The sequence below is a fragment of the Schistocerca piceifrons genome, chromosome 1 (genome assembly GCF_021461385.2).
Source record: "Schistocerca piceifrons isolate TAMUIC-IGC-003096 chromosome 1, iqSchPice1.1, whole genome shotgun sequence".
Classification (NCBI taxonomy): domain Eukaryota; kingdom Metazoa; phylum Arthropoda; class Insecta; order Orthoptera; family Acrididae; genus Schistocerca; species Schistocerca piceifrons.
Window position 1 is genome coordinate 538,895,879 of NC_060138.1, and position 19,362 is coordinate 538,915,240.

At 44.1% G+C, this 19,362-nt stretch overlaps 1 protein-coding gene across 1 annotated transcript in view; it reads right to left on the reverse strand.

Annotated features, from left to right (window-relative positions):
• The window catches only part of LOC124799362 (cytochrome P450 3A8-like), a 268,183-nt gene that overhangs the window by 66,811 nt on the left and 182,010 nt on the right, over positions 1–19,362 (reverse strand). The window contains exon 2 of the mRNA XM_047262919.1: positions 1,983–2,079. Within this exon, the coding sequence (XP_047118875.1) occupies positions 1,983–2,079 (97 nt within the window). The remainder of the gene's footprint in view (positions 1–1,982; positions 2,080–19,362) is intronic.

Genomic DNA, 19,362 nt, shown 5'->3' on the forward strand with positions numbered 1-19,362 from the left:
TAGAAACCTTAAAACTGAAAATAAAAACCACTTTTACGGAGGAAACTGAGAACCAGTTCCACCATCCGAGAACCGTCTGCCAATATTAAAGGTAAAGTGCGGGGAAGTCCGTACTTAGTAAGCAGAGCCAAAAGAAGGGGGCATTCAACCAAAATGTGGGCTACTGATTGGAAGGCCCCACAACCAAATAGGGGGGGGGGTGGCTCATTATGCAAAAGAAAACCATGGGACAGCCGGATATGGCCGATGCGGAGACGACACAGGGTGGTCGAGTCCTTTCGGGAGAGGCGGAAAGAAGAACGCCACGGGGCAGGGGTCGCCTCAATCGCACGAAGTTTATTAGACAGGGAGGTAGCCTCCAAAGTGTTGGCCCATGACTGTGCGAAGTTCCAAGGTTGTTATCATTAATGAAATGCTCACAAGGAGTCCAAAAAGTTACTGCATCTAGAGTCTCGCGAATGTGATCTAACAGTTTATGCAGTCAGCCCCATTCTGAGAAAAAGTTCCGTCCCTTAGGAATAGGTAGATACACTACGTCAAGCGACTGCTGACTAAAGGCTTTGGCCACAGGATGGTGTTCGGTAAAAATTTTTGGGCTGACATGACTGGCTGAGACAGTGTTACAAAGTGTCGTGGTCGGAGGAGGCTGTGTTTCATGTTTATCGTGTTGTCAATGGACGTATCTGTCATTATAGCGTGTGTGAGAATCTGCTCATTTCTGTTGAAAAGGGACAGGGACGTCAGAAGAGTGACAGGGTGGTAAGGGGTCACTACCTCTTTGACTGTCGGTCCTTGTACTGTTGCGCATAACAATGAATGACGAAAGGTTTTTGGAGACGATTCAAGAATATTTGTAGCCAGACATTGCTCAGATGACATTCGCAGCTGGTTGCATGAAAATCTCCCAGATTGATGGCTTCACTAACATGGCTTGCTCAGATGACATTCGCAGCTGGTTGCATAAAAGTCTCCCAGATTGATGGATTCACTAACATGGCCCACGTGAATGGCTGGTTCTCAGTCTGAATGTAAGCGCGCACTGTGATTTTTTCCTTTGGTGATGGGCCAACGGAAGAAGAGCACAAGAACCTTAGATGAACTGGAAACAACAGTCAAACATATGCTCACGAAAGATCAACAGACATGTTTAGGGTATCAGCTGCTAGCGTGCCGAACAGCTTAGTAAAAATGATCTTGGGTCAAATGGTTCAAATGGCTCTGAGCACTATGGGACTTAACTGCTGTGGTCATCAGTCCCCTAGAACTTAGAACTACTTTAACCTAACTAACCTAAAGACATCACACACATCCATGCCCGAGGCAGGATTCGAACCTGCGACCGTAGCGGTCGCGCGGTTCCAGACTGTAGCGGCTAGAACCGCTCGGCTACTCCGGCCGGCCCCGAGGCAGGATTCGAACCTGCGATCGTAGCGGTCGCTCGGCTCCAGAATGCAGCGACTAGAACCGCACGGCCACTCCGGCCGGCAAAAATGTTCTGCCGAACTCGCAAATCTCATATATACAAAGAAACGGTCATGGTCTTTTGTGTGTAATGATAAAGTTTCAATGCAGCCATTTAACTAACCATTAACTTAAAGTTATTTCAGAATACATTACGGTGCCTATAAGAATGGAGAAATGTCCTTCAAGTTCTTTTGAAACTGTACTATGTAGCAACTTCTGACATCGCAATGGTTACGACGGTGAGAGGGAGGGCCTGTCTTACCTAACTTAGACCACATTCTGAAGTCCACAGCGACACCCTTTGATAGCGTATATTTTTGTAGAAATATTTATGCCCATCAGTGAAAAATTTCTCCATCGAAACCATGTGAATAAGATATTTACCCACAGTAAAAACTTTTGCTTAAAACTGCTTGGGCAACAAATTGTAGTGAAACAGTGCAGTTGCTAACAATAGCGAATTTTCGTAGGCTGCCCGAAATGGCTTAGCAGATACGGCTGCAGCTACTAGAACTTACCTTGTTCCAAAGTTTGTAGTAGTTCCCAAAGAGCGGCTGAGGCTTAGGGCCGACAATGCCTCTCTTCTCGAAATAGTCGAAGGTCGAAGTCAGGTATCTGCAAAACAAAGACAAAAAACACTGTCATTTATCACACAAGTTAGTAGTGGTGGTGACACTTTGACGCATATGATGCGATCTAGACATGTGCAATCTTCCTCTCTTTATGACTTCAGCACCTTACATGGATTCCACAAGTCACCGGCCACATTGGAGATCCAAGCTGTTACAGTAATCAGCCACCCGCACATCAGATTGTATAGAGAAGAACCAGTGTGGCGCACATCCCACTTAGAAGCTTTCTACATACCTTCAGAAGAATTTTGCGAGCATACAAGCGTTCTCGTAACTGTACAGTTCTCATAACTGGCCAATCCTTAGCAAAATTCAAGAGAGTTCGGACGGTGTATCATCTTGCTGAACTTGGTGGTCTTAAATCGGCTCTTGTAAACGAAATAACAGCTGAAAATGGGGTGCAGATTCTTCTACGGTGAGGAAGAAAGAAAGTCATTCCAAGTGGGCCTCATTTCGTCCCATACAAATATTCGCCATCAACGATCATATTCGCTAGTGACTCGTGTATCGTGTGTGAAAGTGAAGGCGAGTAATAGGAACTGAGCACAATATATAAACTCAGAGTAAACAAGTCTATTGCGGGATAGCAAAAGCGACGTACTTGACATCACAACTGGGGATTACATAGTAAACGAAGTGAATGTATCCTGCTACGTGGGAAATAGTTCGATTCTACACAGAGTACGCGAAAGAGCTTGCCCCCCTTCTAACAGCCGTGTACCGCAAGTCTCTAGAGGAACGGAAGGTTCCAAATGATTGGAAAAGAGCACAGGTATTCCCAGTCTTCAAGAAGGGTCGTCGAGCAGAAGTGCAAAATTATAGACCTATATCTCTGACGTCGATCTGTTGTAGAATTTTAGAACATTTTTTTTTTTTTTTGCTCGCGTATCATGTCGTTTCTGGAAACCCAGAATCTACTCTGTAGGAATCAACATGGATTCCGGAAACAGCGATCGTGTGAGACCCAACTCGCTTTATTTGTTCACGAGACCCAGAAAATATTAGATACAGGCTCCCAGGTAGATGCTATTTTCCTTGACTTCCGGAAGGCGTTCGATACAGTTCCGCACTGTCGCCTGATAAAGTAAGAGCCTACGGATAGCAGACCAGCTGTGTGGCTGGATTGAAGAGTTTTTAGCAAACAGAGCACAGCATGTTGTTCTCAATGGAAAGACGTCTACAGACGTTAGGGTAACCTCTGGCGTGCCACAGGGGAGTGTTATGGAACCACTGCCTTTTACAAAATATATAAATGACCCAGTAGATAGTGTCGGAAGTACCATGCGGCTTTTCGCGGATGATGCTGTAGTATACAGAGAAGTTGCAGCATTAGAAAATTGCAGTGAAATGCAGGAAGATCTGCAGCGGATAGGCACTTGGTGCAGGGAGTGGCAACTGACCCTTAACATAGACAAATGTAATGTATTGCGAATGCATAGAAAGAAGGGTCCTTTATTGTATGATTATATGATAGCGGAACAAACACTGGTAGCAGTTACTTCTGTAAAATATCTGGGAGTATGCGTGCGAAACGATTTGAAGTGGAACGATCATATAAAATTAATTGTTGGTAAGGCAGGCTCCAGGTTGAGATTCATTGTGAGAGTCCTTAGAAAATGTAGTCCATTCGACCTATACTTGAGTATTGCTCATCAGTGTGGGAACCGTACCAGGTCGGGTTGACGGAGGAGATAGAGAAGATCCAAAGAAGAGCGGCGCGTTTCGTCACAGGGTTATTTGGTAAGCGTGATAGCGTTACGGAGATGTTTAGCAAACTCAAGTGGCAGACTCTACAAGAAAGGCGCTCTGCATCGCGGTGTAGTTTGCTGTCCAGGTTTCGAGAGGGCGCGTTTCTGGATGAGATATCGAATATATTGCTTCCCCCTACTTATACCTCCCGAGGAGATCACAAAAGTAAAATTAGAGAGATTCGAGCGCGCACGGAGGCTTTCCGGCAGACGTTCTTCCCGCGAACCATACGCGATTGGAACAGGAAAGGGAGGTAATGACAAAGTGCCCTCCGCCACACAACGTTGGGTGGCTTGCGGAGTATAAATGTAGATGTAGATGTAGAAATAAAATAGGCGTCATGGGTGCGGCGAGGAGGCCATAAGAAGCAGACTAGCACAGGAGAAGAGAGCATTTATCGTCATAAAAAGGAAACTACTATCAAACATAGGACTTAACCTGAGAAAAAATATGAAAATATACGTCCTAAGTTTAAAATTACGTGGATATCAAACATAGACTGTGTGGTAACCTGAAAGAAAAGAGATTCTAAACGTTGAAGAGGTAGTGTTACAGAAAGATGATGGAAACTGAGTGGGCTGACAGACGAGAAATGAGGAGCTGCTCTCCGCAGAATGTCAAGGGAAGGAAGTGTAGAGAACACAGACTAGGAGGGAAAGACGTTACACAGAACGGTCGACAAGCCCTCGAGGAGTAGCTTCCATGGTACTAGAGGGAGCCGTAGATGGTAAAAATCGTACTACTCAGACATGGCGCATAACTGGTGACTTTAGGTGTAGATGCTACTACGAGACATTGGCACACGAGAGGAAATCGTGGCAGGTTGCGTCGAAATAAAAGCCGAAGAGAAAAGAGAAGGCCCTCTAGTGATATACGGCGCTGACTTTGCTCTGAAAGGAGCCTCAGCAGCGATGCATAATCATAGCCGCTTGTCGTCGGCACATAGCCTCATCAAGTCCCGAGCATAAACGGGGCAGCTCCTCCATAAAGCCATCACTCCATTAACGGCACCAGTGCCTGTATTGGCTGCAAGAAGGACGTGGAAGGGTAAGGTGGCCGCGTCTGTGCATAGCCACGTGCAGATTACGGAGTAAAAGCGTTTGAGAGGTACGTCAAAGAAGCGCAGTGGAGAAGCGATAGAAGGAACTGAGCAATTCGCCGTCGTTTCTGTATGAAATGTGCTATGATACTCATTTTGAGGTTGGAGGTCACTCTTGTGTCCGTGTTTGTTTACAAATAAATTTGTTTTAGGATATGTTCCGTCTTGCGCGAAAATACTTGGTACCCCTCAAAACCTAAAGGCAAACCAAGGTTCCAAACCCCCACCCAGAAACACATTCAGCTGTTCGCCATTTTGTTTTCATAATTTGTAAATAGTGATATCGCGTAATTTTAAAGTGCAGTTTCAAATCAAGGATATGTGGAAACCTCCAGCGGTTAAAGTGTAAATATCTCGCATACTTCGCTCCCCCCCCCCCACACACACACACACACACATACTTATTCAACTTATTCAGATATGACACAGAAAGTTTAATCACAGTAGTCTAACTTCCATAGTCATAAATTTTCGGTGTAAGGAAGTTCTTTATTGAGTTCTGTATGGTTGCAGACGACGACACTATCAAAGAAGAACAGCTATGTCACAAACTACAACAATAAGCTTCAAAAATCACATCTTGGTTCTCAAGTTAGTGAATACTTCGCTAAAAAACTCAAAATGTACAGATAGTAGAAATCAACTATTTCTTTATTTAACAGAAAGTAAAGAAAAATCCACTGATGATGCTACAGCTTCAGCGAAACATGCATGGATAGAACAGAATAACAAATTGTGTTCGCTCAAGGCAAAACCTATCCAAGGACAAATTTATTATGGTATAACACTACCTATACATTTTAAGGCGTCAGTTTTTCAACTGATCTGATGCTGTTATCCACTTTTCCATCTCCTGTGCTAATATTTTGTTCTCTGTGTAAGTACTATAGCCGGCCTCTGTGGCCCAGCGGTTCTAGGTGCTTCAGTCTGGAACCGCGCGACCGCTCGGTCGCAGGTTCGAATCCTGCCTCGGGAATGGATGTGTGTGATGTCCTTACGTTAGTTAGGTTGAAGTAGTTCTAAACCAACGTTTCGACCCAAATTGGAGAATTGGAAATTTGTGGTAAGTTCTTATGGGACCAAACTGCTGAGGTCATCGGTCCCTAAGCTTACACACTACTTAATGCAACTTACACTAAGAACACACACACCCATGCCCGAGGGAGGAGTCGAACCTCCGATGGGGGAAGCCGTGCGGACCGTGACAAGACGCCTCACACCCCAATTGCGAAGAAAGTTTTCAAGTGGGTTTGTAGCTCCTACGAATGTCCCACTCGCGGCCTTGCTCGCTACTGACTGCAGTACAAATTCGTTTCTACATTTGCATACAGATCTAATACATCTTTATCCATATTATGTAAACCACTGTGAAGTGATACGTCCTACTGTACCAGTTGTTAGGACTTTTACCCGTTCCATTCACGTGTGTACATGCATGTCTGAAGGATACTGCAAAGTATGTTAGAATAATATAGGTGCTGCAGTTTAGTATATCATGCCTAATAACTGGGCTTCGACTTTAATTTTACGTCTCCTCCTGTACAGGACTCACAGCATCTGCGCGAACATAGGGAGTAGACGAAAGCCGTGACCTATGGAAGTGTGAGTCGATTCGGGGACCGTGCTCCGGTGGCTGAGGCAGTCGAAGCGACCACTCGCGATACAGGTTCGAGTCCCGGTCCGTAACAAGTGCAGCCAAAGTTAAGTCATATTCCAAATGCGAAAATGATCCTCGTGTCTCATATGGTTGTCCATCGCTGCCGTGCCTGTTCCTTCGGACATGCAGGCATGTACATTAGAGCAACGCAGGCAGTGCAGTTTCGTATAAACTGTGTCCATTCGTGTTGCCCTTCTCTGAATACGGTCAATACCCCTCGTGTCTTATTCAGTCCTACTTGGTACAGGTACCACACACTGGAGCAATACTCTAGGACTGGACGCATGAGTAATTTATATGCAATCTCCTTTATAGACTGATTGCATGTTGCTAGTATTCCAGCAGTAAACACAAGTCTGCCCCCTGATTTAGCCACGACTAAGCGTCATTCCATTTCATGTCGCATTTGTATTAGTTTACCAATTCCAATTACGACTCATTGATTTTTTTCGTTTTGTGAAACGCACACTTTTACATCTCTTAACATTTAAAAAGAGTTACCAATCTTTGCAGTACTCTGAAACCTTATCAAGATCTTACCGAATATTTTGCTGCTTCTTTCACACTGTACTTCATTACAGATAACTGCATCGTCTGCGAAAAGTCTGAGGTTACTATTAATAACGTCCGCAAGATGATGAATATACAACACGCACAGCAAGGGTCCCAACACACTTCTCTGGGTCACACCCACATTTACTTCTACAACTGGAGATGACTCTCCATGTAACATAACTTTCTGTCCTCCTTACCAAAAAATTCTCAATCCAGTCAGAAATTTCCGCTTGATACCCCGCACGAATGTGCTTTTGATAATACGCGTACCTGCGGTACCGAGTCAAATGCTTTTCGGAAATCGAGGAATGCTGCATCTACCTCACTGCCCTGACCGTGGCTTTCAGTACGTCAGGTGAGAAAAAAAAAACAGTTTTGTTTCAAATGACTGATCTTTTCGAAATCCGTGGCTGTGGGAGTGGAGGAGGTCATTCTCTTCGACATACCTCATTATGTTTTTGCTCACAACAAATGGATGTTAGGCACATTGGACGGCAGTTATGTGGATCACTTTTGCTACCCTTCTTCTAGACAGGTGTGACCTGTCCTTTCTTCCTAAATCAAGGCACGGGTTTTTGATCGAGGGATCTACGACAGATGATTTTTCCTTCATGTGGAGCCACAGTTATGTAATAGTTACGAAAAGATATAACCGCCAGTTGACTGTACGATACGTTTTATTACACGATCTAGATTTCCGTCTTATGTCATTTTCGATTGTTACAACCGGAATAAATCAAAACACAACAAAAGTACAAATAGCATGAAAGTTGGGCAAAAATGTAATTAATGTATAAATCACACTAATTGTATCCTTACTTTATGTCAAAAATCATCTGACTTGTGTGGAACATAAGCCATCGTTATATATACAGAGTGTTACAAAAACGTACGGCCAAACTTTCAGGAAACATTCCTCACACACAAAGAAAGAAAATATGTTATGTGGACATGTGTCCGGAAACGCTTACTTTCCATGTTAGAGCTCATTTTATTACTTCTCTTCAAATCACATCAATCATGGAATGGAAACACACAGCAACAGAACGTACCAGCGTGACTTCAAACACTTTATTACAGGAAATGTTCAAAATGTCCTCCGTTAGCGAGGATACATGCATCCACCATCCGTCGCATGGAATCCCTGATGCGCTGATGCAGCCCTGGAGAATGGCGTATTGTATCACAGCCGTCCACAATACGAGCACGAAGAGTCTCTAGGAGGAGGATATTAGTGTTTAACGTCCCGTCGACAACGAGGTCATTAGAGACGGAGCGCAAGCTCGGGTGAGGGAAGGATGGGGAAGGAAATCGGCCGTGCCCTTTCAAAGGAACCATCCCGGCATTTGCCTGAAGCGATTTTAGGGAAATCACGGAAAACCTAAATCAGGATGGCCGGAGACGGGATTGAACCGTCGTCCTCCCGAATGCGAGACCAGTGTGCTAACCACTGCGCCACCTCGCTCGGTGAAGAGTCTCTACATTTGGTACCGGGGTTGCGTAGACAAGAGCTTTCAAATGCCCCCATAAATGAAAGTCAAGAGGGTTGTGGTCAGGAGAGCGTGGAGGCCATGGAATTGGTCCGCCTCTACCAATCCATCGGTCACCGAATCTGTTGTTGAGAAGCGTACGAACACTTCGACTGAAATGTGCAAGAGCTCCATCGTGCATGAACCACATGTTGTGTTGTACTTGTAAAGGCACATGTTCTAGCAGCACAGGTAGAGTATCCCGTATGAAATGATGATAACGAGCTCCAATGAGCGTAGGTGGAAGAACGAAACTAAAATGAGCTCTAACATGGAAATTAAGCGTTTCCGGACACATGTCCACACAACATCTTTTCTTTATTTGTGTGTGAAGAATGTTTCCTGAAAGTTTGGCCGTACCTTTTTGTAACACCCTATATATATATATATATATATATATATATATATATATAAAAAACCAGACCTTTCGTAAAAGTGAGTCCATTTATGTGATATGTTAAATGGCTGGCGACTTTCAAGCCTTACTAACAGGATAATTTCAAAACTTTCCTGCTATTTGTACTTTTATTGGGTATTCAATAATTAAAGTTGTAACACTCGGAAATGACATCAGACTGAAATCTAAATCGTGTGATAAAGCATATCACACAACCAAAAGGCGACTATATCTTTTCTTAAGGATCTGCGATAGGTCATAGTTAGCAGAGGGGGCTAACTCAGCCGCAAACTCGGTTCTGAATCTCATAGGAATTGCATCAGAATATGCAGCTTTGCTCACTTTTAACGATTTCAGCTGTTTTTCAACGCCACAGACACTAATATCTATTTTAATCATCTTATCAGTGGTAAGAGGATTAAATTAAGGGAAATACTGCTGGGGTTTCCTTCGTTAAAGAACACTTGAAAACGGAGTTAAGCATTTCTGCCTTTGCTTTTTACTCTCGATTTCAGTTCCTGTTTCATCCTTGAGTGACTGGATACTAATTTTGCGGCCACTAACGGCCTTTACCGACGACCAGAATGTCTTTGGGTTTTGTGACATTTCTTTTGGCAATATTCCGCAATGGAAGTCAGTGGAAGTTTCACACATTGCCCTCTCGACAGCCAAATGCGTTTCATTCAGCATCTCTCTATCTATATCCCAATGCTTTGTTTTACACTTACTATGCAATGGTCTCCGTTTCTGTAGAAACTTCTTCACAGTTACTACATACCGTGAAGGCTTCCTCATATCATAAACTGATCTGCTGGCTGCATATCCATCCAGCCCATAGTCAACTGTTCTTTTAAACTTGAGCCATACTTACCCAACATGCTCCTGTCCTAGGCAAAAAGTTGTAATTTCCTCATTTAGATACTAAATTACGCTTCTTTGCCTAGTTTGCTGAAAAGATCAGTCTTTCTACGTGTTTCAGCTGTCCTTTTTACTCTGGTAGTCACTGTTGCTATAACTGTTTGATAGTCAACGACACTACTTTCAGTGTGGATATCCTCAAAGAGGCAATGTCTATTTGTTTCCGTTAGATCTAACACATTCCTATCATGAGTGAGGTTCCGTATTATCTGCTCTAGGTTGTTTTCAGAGAAGGCGTTCAGGAATTTTTCACAGGGTGGAATTACATTTTCTTGGAGACATACTGAGTCTCAAATTATCTCCGATAAGGATAAAAGCTAAATAATGTTAGGGAGGGCACTAGACGAGATTGGATAGCTATGTTAGCAACAGTCCCGGCGAGGTGTAGTGGGTAGTATATCTGCCTAGTAATCAGGAGTCCCAGGTTCACGTCACAACCTTGGACAAATTTTAATACACTACTTCAGCTTCTATCTTTATCGAAGTTTCACAGGATGTTTAAGCATACTACCGCGAAGAGTCGTGAAGTTACACATTTTCAAAACTCGAGAACAGCTAGCCGTTGTAAGTTGGTGTCGTCTTCGTCACACCTTCTCCTACTCCTACAACACCTGCACCTACATAACTCATTTGTAGTTCACACTTAGGTGTTTGAGAAAAGGCTCATCCAACCACTTTCAGACCAATCCCTACTGTTCCACTCTCGAATAGCTCGTGGGGAAAAACGAACACTTAAATCATTCCGTGCGAGCTGTGCTTTCTCTTATTTTGTTACAAATGTCATTTAACCCCGTGTACGTGAGAGTTAAAAAGAATTGTTGAATTCGGGGGATAAAACTGGTGCTTGAAATTTCGTGAAAAGACCTCGCCGCAACAAAAAACATCTTTGTTTTTATGACTGACGTCTCAACGCGCGTCCCATGTCATTGGTAATTAGTGCTATGGCCCCACGGTGGAAGACTGATACACAATTAATTCAGCACCGGAATCCAGATACCAAACGGTTTTAAATCCTCTTCTTTTCGATTACAATTATTGACGCGTTTAGTAATTTCTATAGCCTGCTGACGATAGTCTATGGCAAAACCCCTCGTGGCGGTCTTGTTAAATCGAATCTGGAGGTCTCCTGGCTGCACAATGTGTTCCGCAACAAGAAGGAGGCGTGTGTTGACGATGTGTACCAGTCTTCTACTGTGGAGCACTAAGTCCATACAACGTAAGACGGCAATTGATTTTATGCACCGACGGGGAAATCTGTACGTGAAAGACTTAGGCACACACACTTTTCTTCCAAAACCGTCCTGCTTTAGGCCAACTGCTCGCGAGTTTAGGTCGTGCATTATTTGAGCGCTGTCTCCCACCATTCCATACCGCACAGTGTGTACCTTATCATCAATCTTACTGAGACACTGAGCCAGGTGGATGGCCTCAGACGAATCACAGTCCAGAGCAACAAGCAACTGAGGAAAGAAGATAGTGTCGAGAGAACATGAGACACGGAACGATTGTCAAAAACATAAGGGAAATGCGACAATTACTTCGCACGCAATTTCAGCATTCTCTGTGGGTACAATAAACGGTGGACAAACACATCTGCATATACTGTACTCGCATTCGGGAGGACGACGGTTCAATCCCGTCTCTGGCCATCCTGATTTGGGTTTTCCGTGATTTCCCTAAATCGTTTCAGGTAAATGCCGGGATGGTTCCTTTGAAAGGGCACGGCCGATTTCCTTCCCAATCCTTCCCTAACCCGAGCTTGCGCTCCGTCTCTAATGACCTCGTCGTCGACGGGACGTTAAACACTAACCACCACCACCACCACCACCACCACCACCACCACCATATACTGTAATCGCGATAGTGGTGGTATTGTACCGAGACAGCGCAGGAATACGACTGATTTTAATTTAGGCACTACTCCCATTTCAGCAGAAGTGGCGTTAAGACTGCAGAGTGAAGATATCTGACGAATGATATGGTCTGCTTACTTGATAGACCAGAAACTTACGCACGCTATACCTCGAAACAACATTAACAAATTAACGAGACAAAACACTAAATGACTGTGGAAAATAGACCAAGAACCACACTCAGATGCGTGTAGAAGGCCACCAACGTTTGCCGGCGCCTAGGTCAACTCCCTGCTCCAGAAGCTAGCGCTATGTACGTAAACCTGTACGAAGAGACAGCTTTTGGTCCGGAGCGTAGAGCATTTGTTGGCTTGAGAGCAGGTAGCTAACATCTCTACCTTAAATCCGCCCCTGTAATATCATGTCATGAATTAAAATAAGGAAGATTAGAGTTCAACCAACCGTAGAGAACGAAGTAATAACAGAATGATTATGAGCTCCGATCAGAAACCATTCCCGCATTTGCGTTTCTGACCTCTGTGATTACTTCTGAACCTGAATCACTAATGCTCCATTAGCACCATCAGTCGTTGAACGTTGTTGCTCATTAATGGTAGGTGTCTCATTTCTATCAAAGAAGGCACAATTTTACCTTTTCGGATACATCGGAAGCATAGTTTTCAGAACTCTACTTAGTTTCCCAAAATCACTGTATTTCATTTTAATACATTTCTGTTCATACCTGTATATGTTCTTCCAGTGATCTATGGAGATGAGAGTAAGCCTAAATCAGCATGGACGGACGTCATTAGAAACTCGTTGATTTACAAATGCGAATGTAGTGCCAAAACTTGCGCTACCTCCCAAGTGCTCTGCTCTGACGATTAAAAAGAGCTGACGCCACATGCAATGCATTATGGTACAACGTTTGGATTTTCCAGTAAAAAAAAAAAAAAAAAAAAAAAAAAAAAAAAAAAAAAAAAAAACGGCGTGTGCTTTACAAACAGACTATCCCGAAATATTCATTTATCAAATTTGAGAAACAACACGGAATTTAATCTGGATGAACGGATCCAGAATGAGATTTTTGGATGAACTGATGTTGATCGGTATCCCGGTACTCAGAATGCCTATGAAGCTCCCCACAACAGCGCACTCTAGCTCTCTATTACACTGAGTGGACAAAACTCATGGGATAGCGATATGCACACATGCAGATGGTGATAGTATCGCGTACAGAAGGTATAAAAGGGTAGTGCATTGGAGGAGCTGTCATTTGTACTCAGGTGAGTCATTCGGAAAGGTTTCCGACGTAATTATGGCTGCACGACGGGTAAGAAATTTCACTATTTAGAGATCCACAAGTGTGTGCCGAGAATACCAGATTTCAGGCATTACCTCTCACCAGGAACAATGCAGTGGCCAGCGGTCTTCACTTAACGAACGAGAACACCGGCTTTTGCGTAGATTTGTCAGTGCTAACAGACAAGAAACACTGAGTGAAATACCCGCACAAATCAATGTGGGACGTACGACGAACGGTCCATTAGGACAGTGAGGCGAAATTTGGTGTTAATGTACTATGGCAGCAGACGATCGAGCCGAGTGGCTTTGCTAACAGCACGACATCGCCTGCAGCGCCTTTCCTTGGCTCGTGACCATATCGATTGGACCATAGACACTGGAAAACCGTGGCCTGGTCAGGTGAGTCCCCATTTAAGATGGTAAGAGCTGATGGTATGGTTCGAGTGTGGCGCGACCCCACGAAGCCATGGACCCAAGTTGTCAACAAGACATTGTGCAAGCTGGTGGTGGCTCCATAATGGTGTGGGCTGTGTTTACATGGAATGGACTGGGTCCTCTAGTCCAAGTGAACTGATCATTGACTATTTTCAGCTACCTGGAAACCACTTGCAGCCATTCATGGACTTCATGTTCGCAAACAACGATGGAATTTTTTTGGATGACAATGCACCGTGTCACCGGGCCACAATTGTTCGCGACTGGTTTGAAAAACATTCTGAACAACTCGAGTGAATGATATGGCCACCGAGATCGCCCGATATGAATTCCTTCGAACATTCATGGGACAGTTCGTGCACGAAATCCTGCTCAGACGACACTTTCGCAATTTATGGACGGCTAGAGAGGCAGCATGGCTCAATATTTCTGCAGGGGACTCCCAACGACTGGTCGCTTCACTATATGGGGCAAAAGGACGTCCGACAAGACATTAGAAGGTATGACCTTTCATCCCCTCAGTGTATTACGACTAAGGGCCAATTCATTGCTGCATTCGATTTGCATAATATTGTTGCAGCCCTTGACTAGAAGAAGGGATCGGTTGGTAGGACATGTTTTGAGGCATCAAGGGATCACAAATTTAGCATTGGAGGGCAGCGTGGAGGGTAAAAATCGTAGAGGGAGACCAAGAGATGAATACACTAAGCAGATTCAGAAGGATGTATGTTGCAATAAGTACTGGGAGATGAAGAAGCATGCACAGGATAGAGTAGCATGGAGAGCTGCATCAAACCAGTCTCAGGACTGAAGACCACAACAACAACAAATATTGTTGCAGAAGAAGGCGAGTGGCGCAGTCGCTGTAGTGACGATCAGAGGGCCAGCTGCCCTCTGTAATAAAAGAATTGAGTTAATGGATCAACAACGAACTGAAACCGGTGTCTTTCGACGTCCGCCTAGAACAGATACAACGAACGAAAACGAACAAAATGAGATTAAAAAAAAATAGTGTAGTGGCTATGATACTGGATTGTTGCATGGAGGGTCGTGAGATCAAAACTCACCTGAACTACAGCATTTTGATTTCTATATTCGGTTCGAGTACATACTAGAAGTATCCACAAATGGCAAGAATCATTGTACTGGAATGTTTTGTAGCTGTATATATACCGCATGTGCTCTGGCCGGAGGCAGTTCGCTCCGCGCTCGTTAATGTGCAAGTGCTGAATAAACCTTCGTTAATTGAAGTTAGTGTTCGTCATTCATCTGCTTATACCTTCCTCTACGTGACAATATTACAGATTCCTATTACGAATCTGTACAGGGTGACCAAAATAAAATGAGCCCTCAAAATATTTATAAGACTGACGCGGACTTGACCGTTGTTTGTCAACAGAATTGTCTATCACATGCAATTCTGGAAAACGAGATTCTGATGTACCAATCGGTTGTCACATTTCCGCGCATGCGCGTCCCTCGCGTGCTGTCATTACGTCTGAATGAGTGAGCGGAGCGGAAGTATGTAGCGACCACTTAAACGCAACACAAAATGATACGATAAAACAGCGCGTCTCCATTATCGAGTATTGTGCGCAGCATGATTTGCGGTAAACTTGTAGACTTTACAGTAAATTTCATCAAAAACTGCCTGTGGTAAAATGGGGCAAAATAGGCTCTGCTGCAATGAATAGAAACCAAGGATCAATCCCCACCTCAGACTTATTGTCAATAATTTCCGGACCGTGTTTACTTCGCGCGCCTTCTGCTTACTGGGAGATGTCTCAGCCAGCCAGAGCCGTACCGAGGTGATCCTGCACCCCTGGCGGAAATGCTAAAGCTGTCCCCCATCACCGCATAAAAACTATCTTTCTGCAACTTTTTTCTGTATGGATTAAGGAAACTTGGTAACTTTTTAAGGCAGATTTAATAAAACAAGGGCGTCATTGAAAAACATTACTCAAATAAGCTATTACTTGAATGAAAAATATAGCACAAAAAATTAGATGTATCACTGTAATAAATAAATTACAAATTATATAAACTTACAAAAATGTTTATGGCAACTACCGTATTATTAGTATGATGCATAATAAAGAACAGATTTTATCCCCTACAAGAATTGTGTTGTTATTGCAATTCTACTTTTTATTCCCTTTCTTTGAACGATGTAAACTCACTGACTATGTTCCTAAAGCAAAAGCAAAATTCAGCAGCTGTGTCGTATTCTGTCGACAATGAATATCAATTTGACAATCATTTTCACCTATACTCGTCCCTAAGTAGCTTTTTATAATTATTAATTTGCTGAAAGAGAGCTGACAAGATGCTGGAGACACTAGAATTGTCAAAATATCCTCAAAGGTATTTCCGTATTTCGAAAAGCACTTCGTACTCATACAAAAAAAAAACTGTGTCAGTGCTCTTCACGAGCTGTTTCTGCTGCAATCTGAAATCCGATATTTCGTCAACTAGACCAGTTGTATCTATATCTCTGCTATATTTGGCACCGAAATCGTCTGCATGTTATTCAGAATAAGATCATAGCTCTCATTCAAAGCGTTCCCGACAGGAAACTAACGTGAGATAAAATGGTGTGTTGTATGAATAGAGAGCCTTCGGTTAAACAGCAATATTTGCTTTAGCTCGTGCCCGCCAACTTATCATATCCTACAGTTCCGTAGCGATGTAGCAGCAAAAACTCCATTGCTGAACATGAACCAGCTACGAAGCCGGCAGCTGTGTGAACAAGAGTACTGGTGAGACACAATTCACCTGAGCCTATTTCACAGTAGTCACTTCTTTATAGGCTGCTTGGACGATACGACACTGCGTTTTCAGTCTCGTGCCTATGGAGAGGCTTCTTCTCGTAGGCGGATGATATGAAGACGAAGAATAGGGAAACTCACTTGGTTCCCCTCGTCTAGCTCATTTTTGTTTCTTATTAACTGGCCGCGCGGGGTAGCCGTGCGGTTTAAGGAGCTTTGTCACGGTTCGCGCGGCTCCCCCGTCGGAGGTTTGAGTCCTCCCTCGGGCATGCGTGTGTGTGTTGTCCTTAGTGTAAGTTAGTTTAAGTTAGATTAAGTAGTGTGTAAGCTTAGGGACCGATGACCTCCGCCATTTGGCTCCATAAGACCTTACCACAAATTTCCAATTTCTTATTAACTGGTCAGCTTTTGCGCCTCTGTGCCTACAACCTTGACAGGGCCCAATTTCACCATGGTCTTGCTACGGCCCTGCAGCCAAAGTCCACTCCATTCACCTGCTTCAACCGCTTTTTGTACTGAGTCTCCGGAATGAATCTTTTACACTGCATCAGTCCGTGCGTTCTTTGTAACATCGTGGCAAATTAAAACCGTGAGCCACGCTGGGACTCGAACCTTGCCTTTTGCGGGTAATGGTGGCACTAACCGCAATCCAGCCGTCACTCACAAAGCGTCCTCACTGCTTCAGGTTTTCAAAGTAGGAGGTGTAGTGGCAAAACAAACTATGAGGGCGGATTGTGGGTTGCAGATAGTAAGAGTAATGCCCACAAATGGAAGTTTGCGGTATTACAGAACCAGCCTGGTACACAGCTTGAATCAGCCAGGCCGTTTCTACACTGATGCCCGTCCGAAACATCACGAGCCCTCTCCGTGGGGCTGTGCACTCCGTGTTACTACTGATGACTCGTATTTCACGTGCTTAGACTAACATCTCTTCTCGGATATACTGTTCCTTCCGCGCGTACATATCTTCTATAGCTTGCAATTCGTGTAACTACACATTCCTCGCTTTTAAGTTCAACACTTCTATCTATTTGAGACAATACTCCGCGTCCTTACGTCTCCTGAGAAGCTTACACCATGCGTGAACATTCGGCGGAAACTATAAATCAACCCGTCTTCGTTCACAGGGCAGAAATAAGACTCGTCTAAGCGGAATGACGAGATGTCTGCGAATAACGCCGCAGCAGAGCGACAGAAATAAGACAGCGCTACTTAACCGCATGATTCACAGTTTATGTTTCACACGTACAAGGCCAAAAGCCGCACATGCTAGAACCACCGAAGCCACTCCTGCGTCGTACAAATCTGAGACGTGCGCTGCGGACTGAACGTCTGCGTAAATAAAAGCTTCTACATATTCATCTACAGCCATAATCAGCAGCCACCTTACAGCGTGTGCCGGAGGTTACTTTGTGTACTACTATCACTCCCCCTTCCCCCTCCTCCATTCCTGTTCAAAAAAAATGGCTCTGAGCACTATGGGACTTAACTGCAGTGGTCATCAGTCCCCTAAAACGTAGAACTACTTAAACCTAACTAACCTAAGGACATCACACACATCCATGCCCGAGGCAGGATTCGAACCTGCGACTGTAGCGGTCGTGCGGTTCCAGACTCTAGCGCCTAGAACCGCTTGGCCACTCCGGCCGGCTTTCCTGTTCCAGTCGTGAATCGTTCACCGCAAGAACGGCTGTTGCTAAGCTTCCATCTGAGCTCTAATACCTCTAATTTTACGTTCAACAATGTAGAGAAAGGTAGACTGCTTTTTACCGTAAAGAAGGCACGCTATGCAGCAGACAAGCACAACTAAAACACACCTAAATAGAGCTTTCTGCCACAGTCTTCATGATATAAAGTCAAACAGACGCCATTCATACACACCATCAAGCACACCTCATGCTCAAATGACCGCCAATTCCAGCCTCTCGGGTCGGAACGAGCTTGCCTGTGCGTATGAATGGCTTGTCTTTCTTTTTTGCTGATGAAGGCTGTAGCCGAAAACTCTGTGTAAGTGTCCTAATTGTGCCTGCCTGCAGCTTAACGTGTCTTCTTTGCGGTAAGTAGCAATGTATCTATTCCTACGTTATTGATATTCGTACCTGGGGCCTCCACTGTTCAATCTTACGCTCATTATGCTTTCGCGAGATGTATGTAGTGGGATGCAATATATTGAAATTCTCTCTTAGGAACGTACGCCGTCGGAATTGTAGCAGTCAGCCAGATCCGTGATGCAGAACGCCTCTCATGCACCGTCTGCCACTATAGTTGGCTGTTCATCTCCGTGACGCTTTCCCCCTTACTACAGGAGCCCGTAACGGAACACGCTGCTCTTTTTTGTGTGTTCTCTACTTCCTGTATCAATTCTATCTGGTACGGATCCCAAACTGACGAGAAATATTCAACTATTCGCCGATAAAAAGTTTTGTAAATTACATACTTTGTGAGTGGGTTACACTTTCTGAGAATCCTTCCAAGAATCCCAGTCTGGCATTAACAGTATGGCTTAGACACCAGTTAACGTCTCTTTAAAATCGTGCTGAGGGAGAAAATGGCTCCTCATCTTCATGCACAGTAATCAGGGAGAGTGTTAAGAGCTAAGCAAAGCTCAGTGGAGATTTACTCAGTGAAACAGTTTTCTTATAACGGAAAATGTTTCTTTTTTTCCTTTCTCCACAGAAGGTAGTTACTGCTCTTCAATCTGAAGACTGGTCTGATGCACTTCTACATGCTAGTCTATCCTCGGCAAACATCTTTATCTCTGCAACACTACTATAACCAACAACCATCTGAAACTAATGGAAGTATTCGAGTCTGAGTCTCCCTCTACAATTTTTTCCTGCCGTTCTTTTCTCCACGACCAAACTGACTATTCCTTGACGACTGCCGACTCTGTAGCTCAGCGTGTTCGGTCAGAGCTGGCTGGCCTCTGTAACAAAAAACTGAGTGGAAGGATCAACATACGAACTTGACCGGAAGTCATGCGTTGTCCGCAACGACCAAA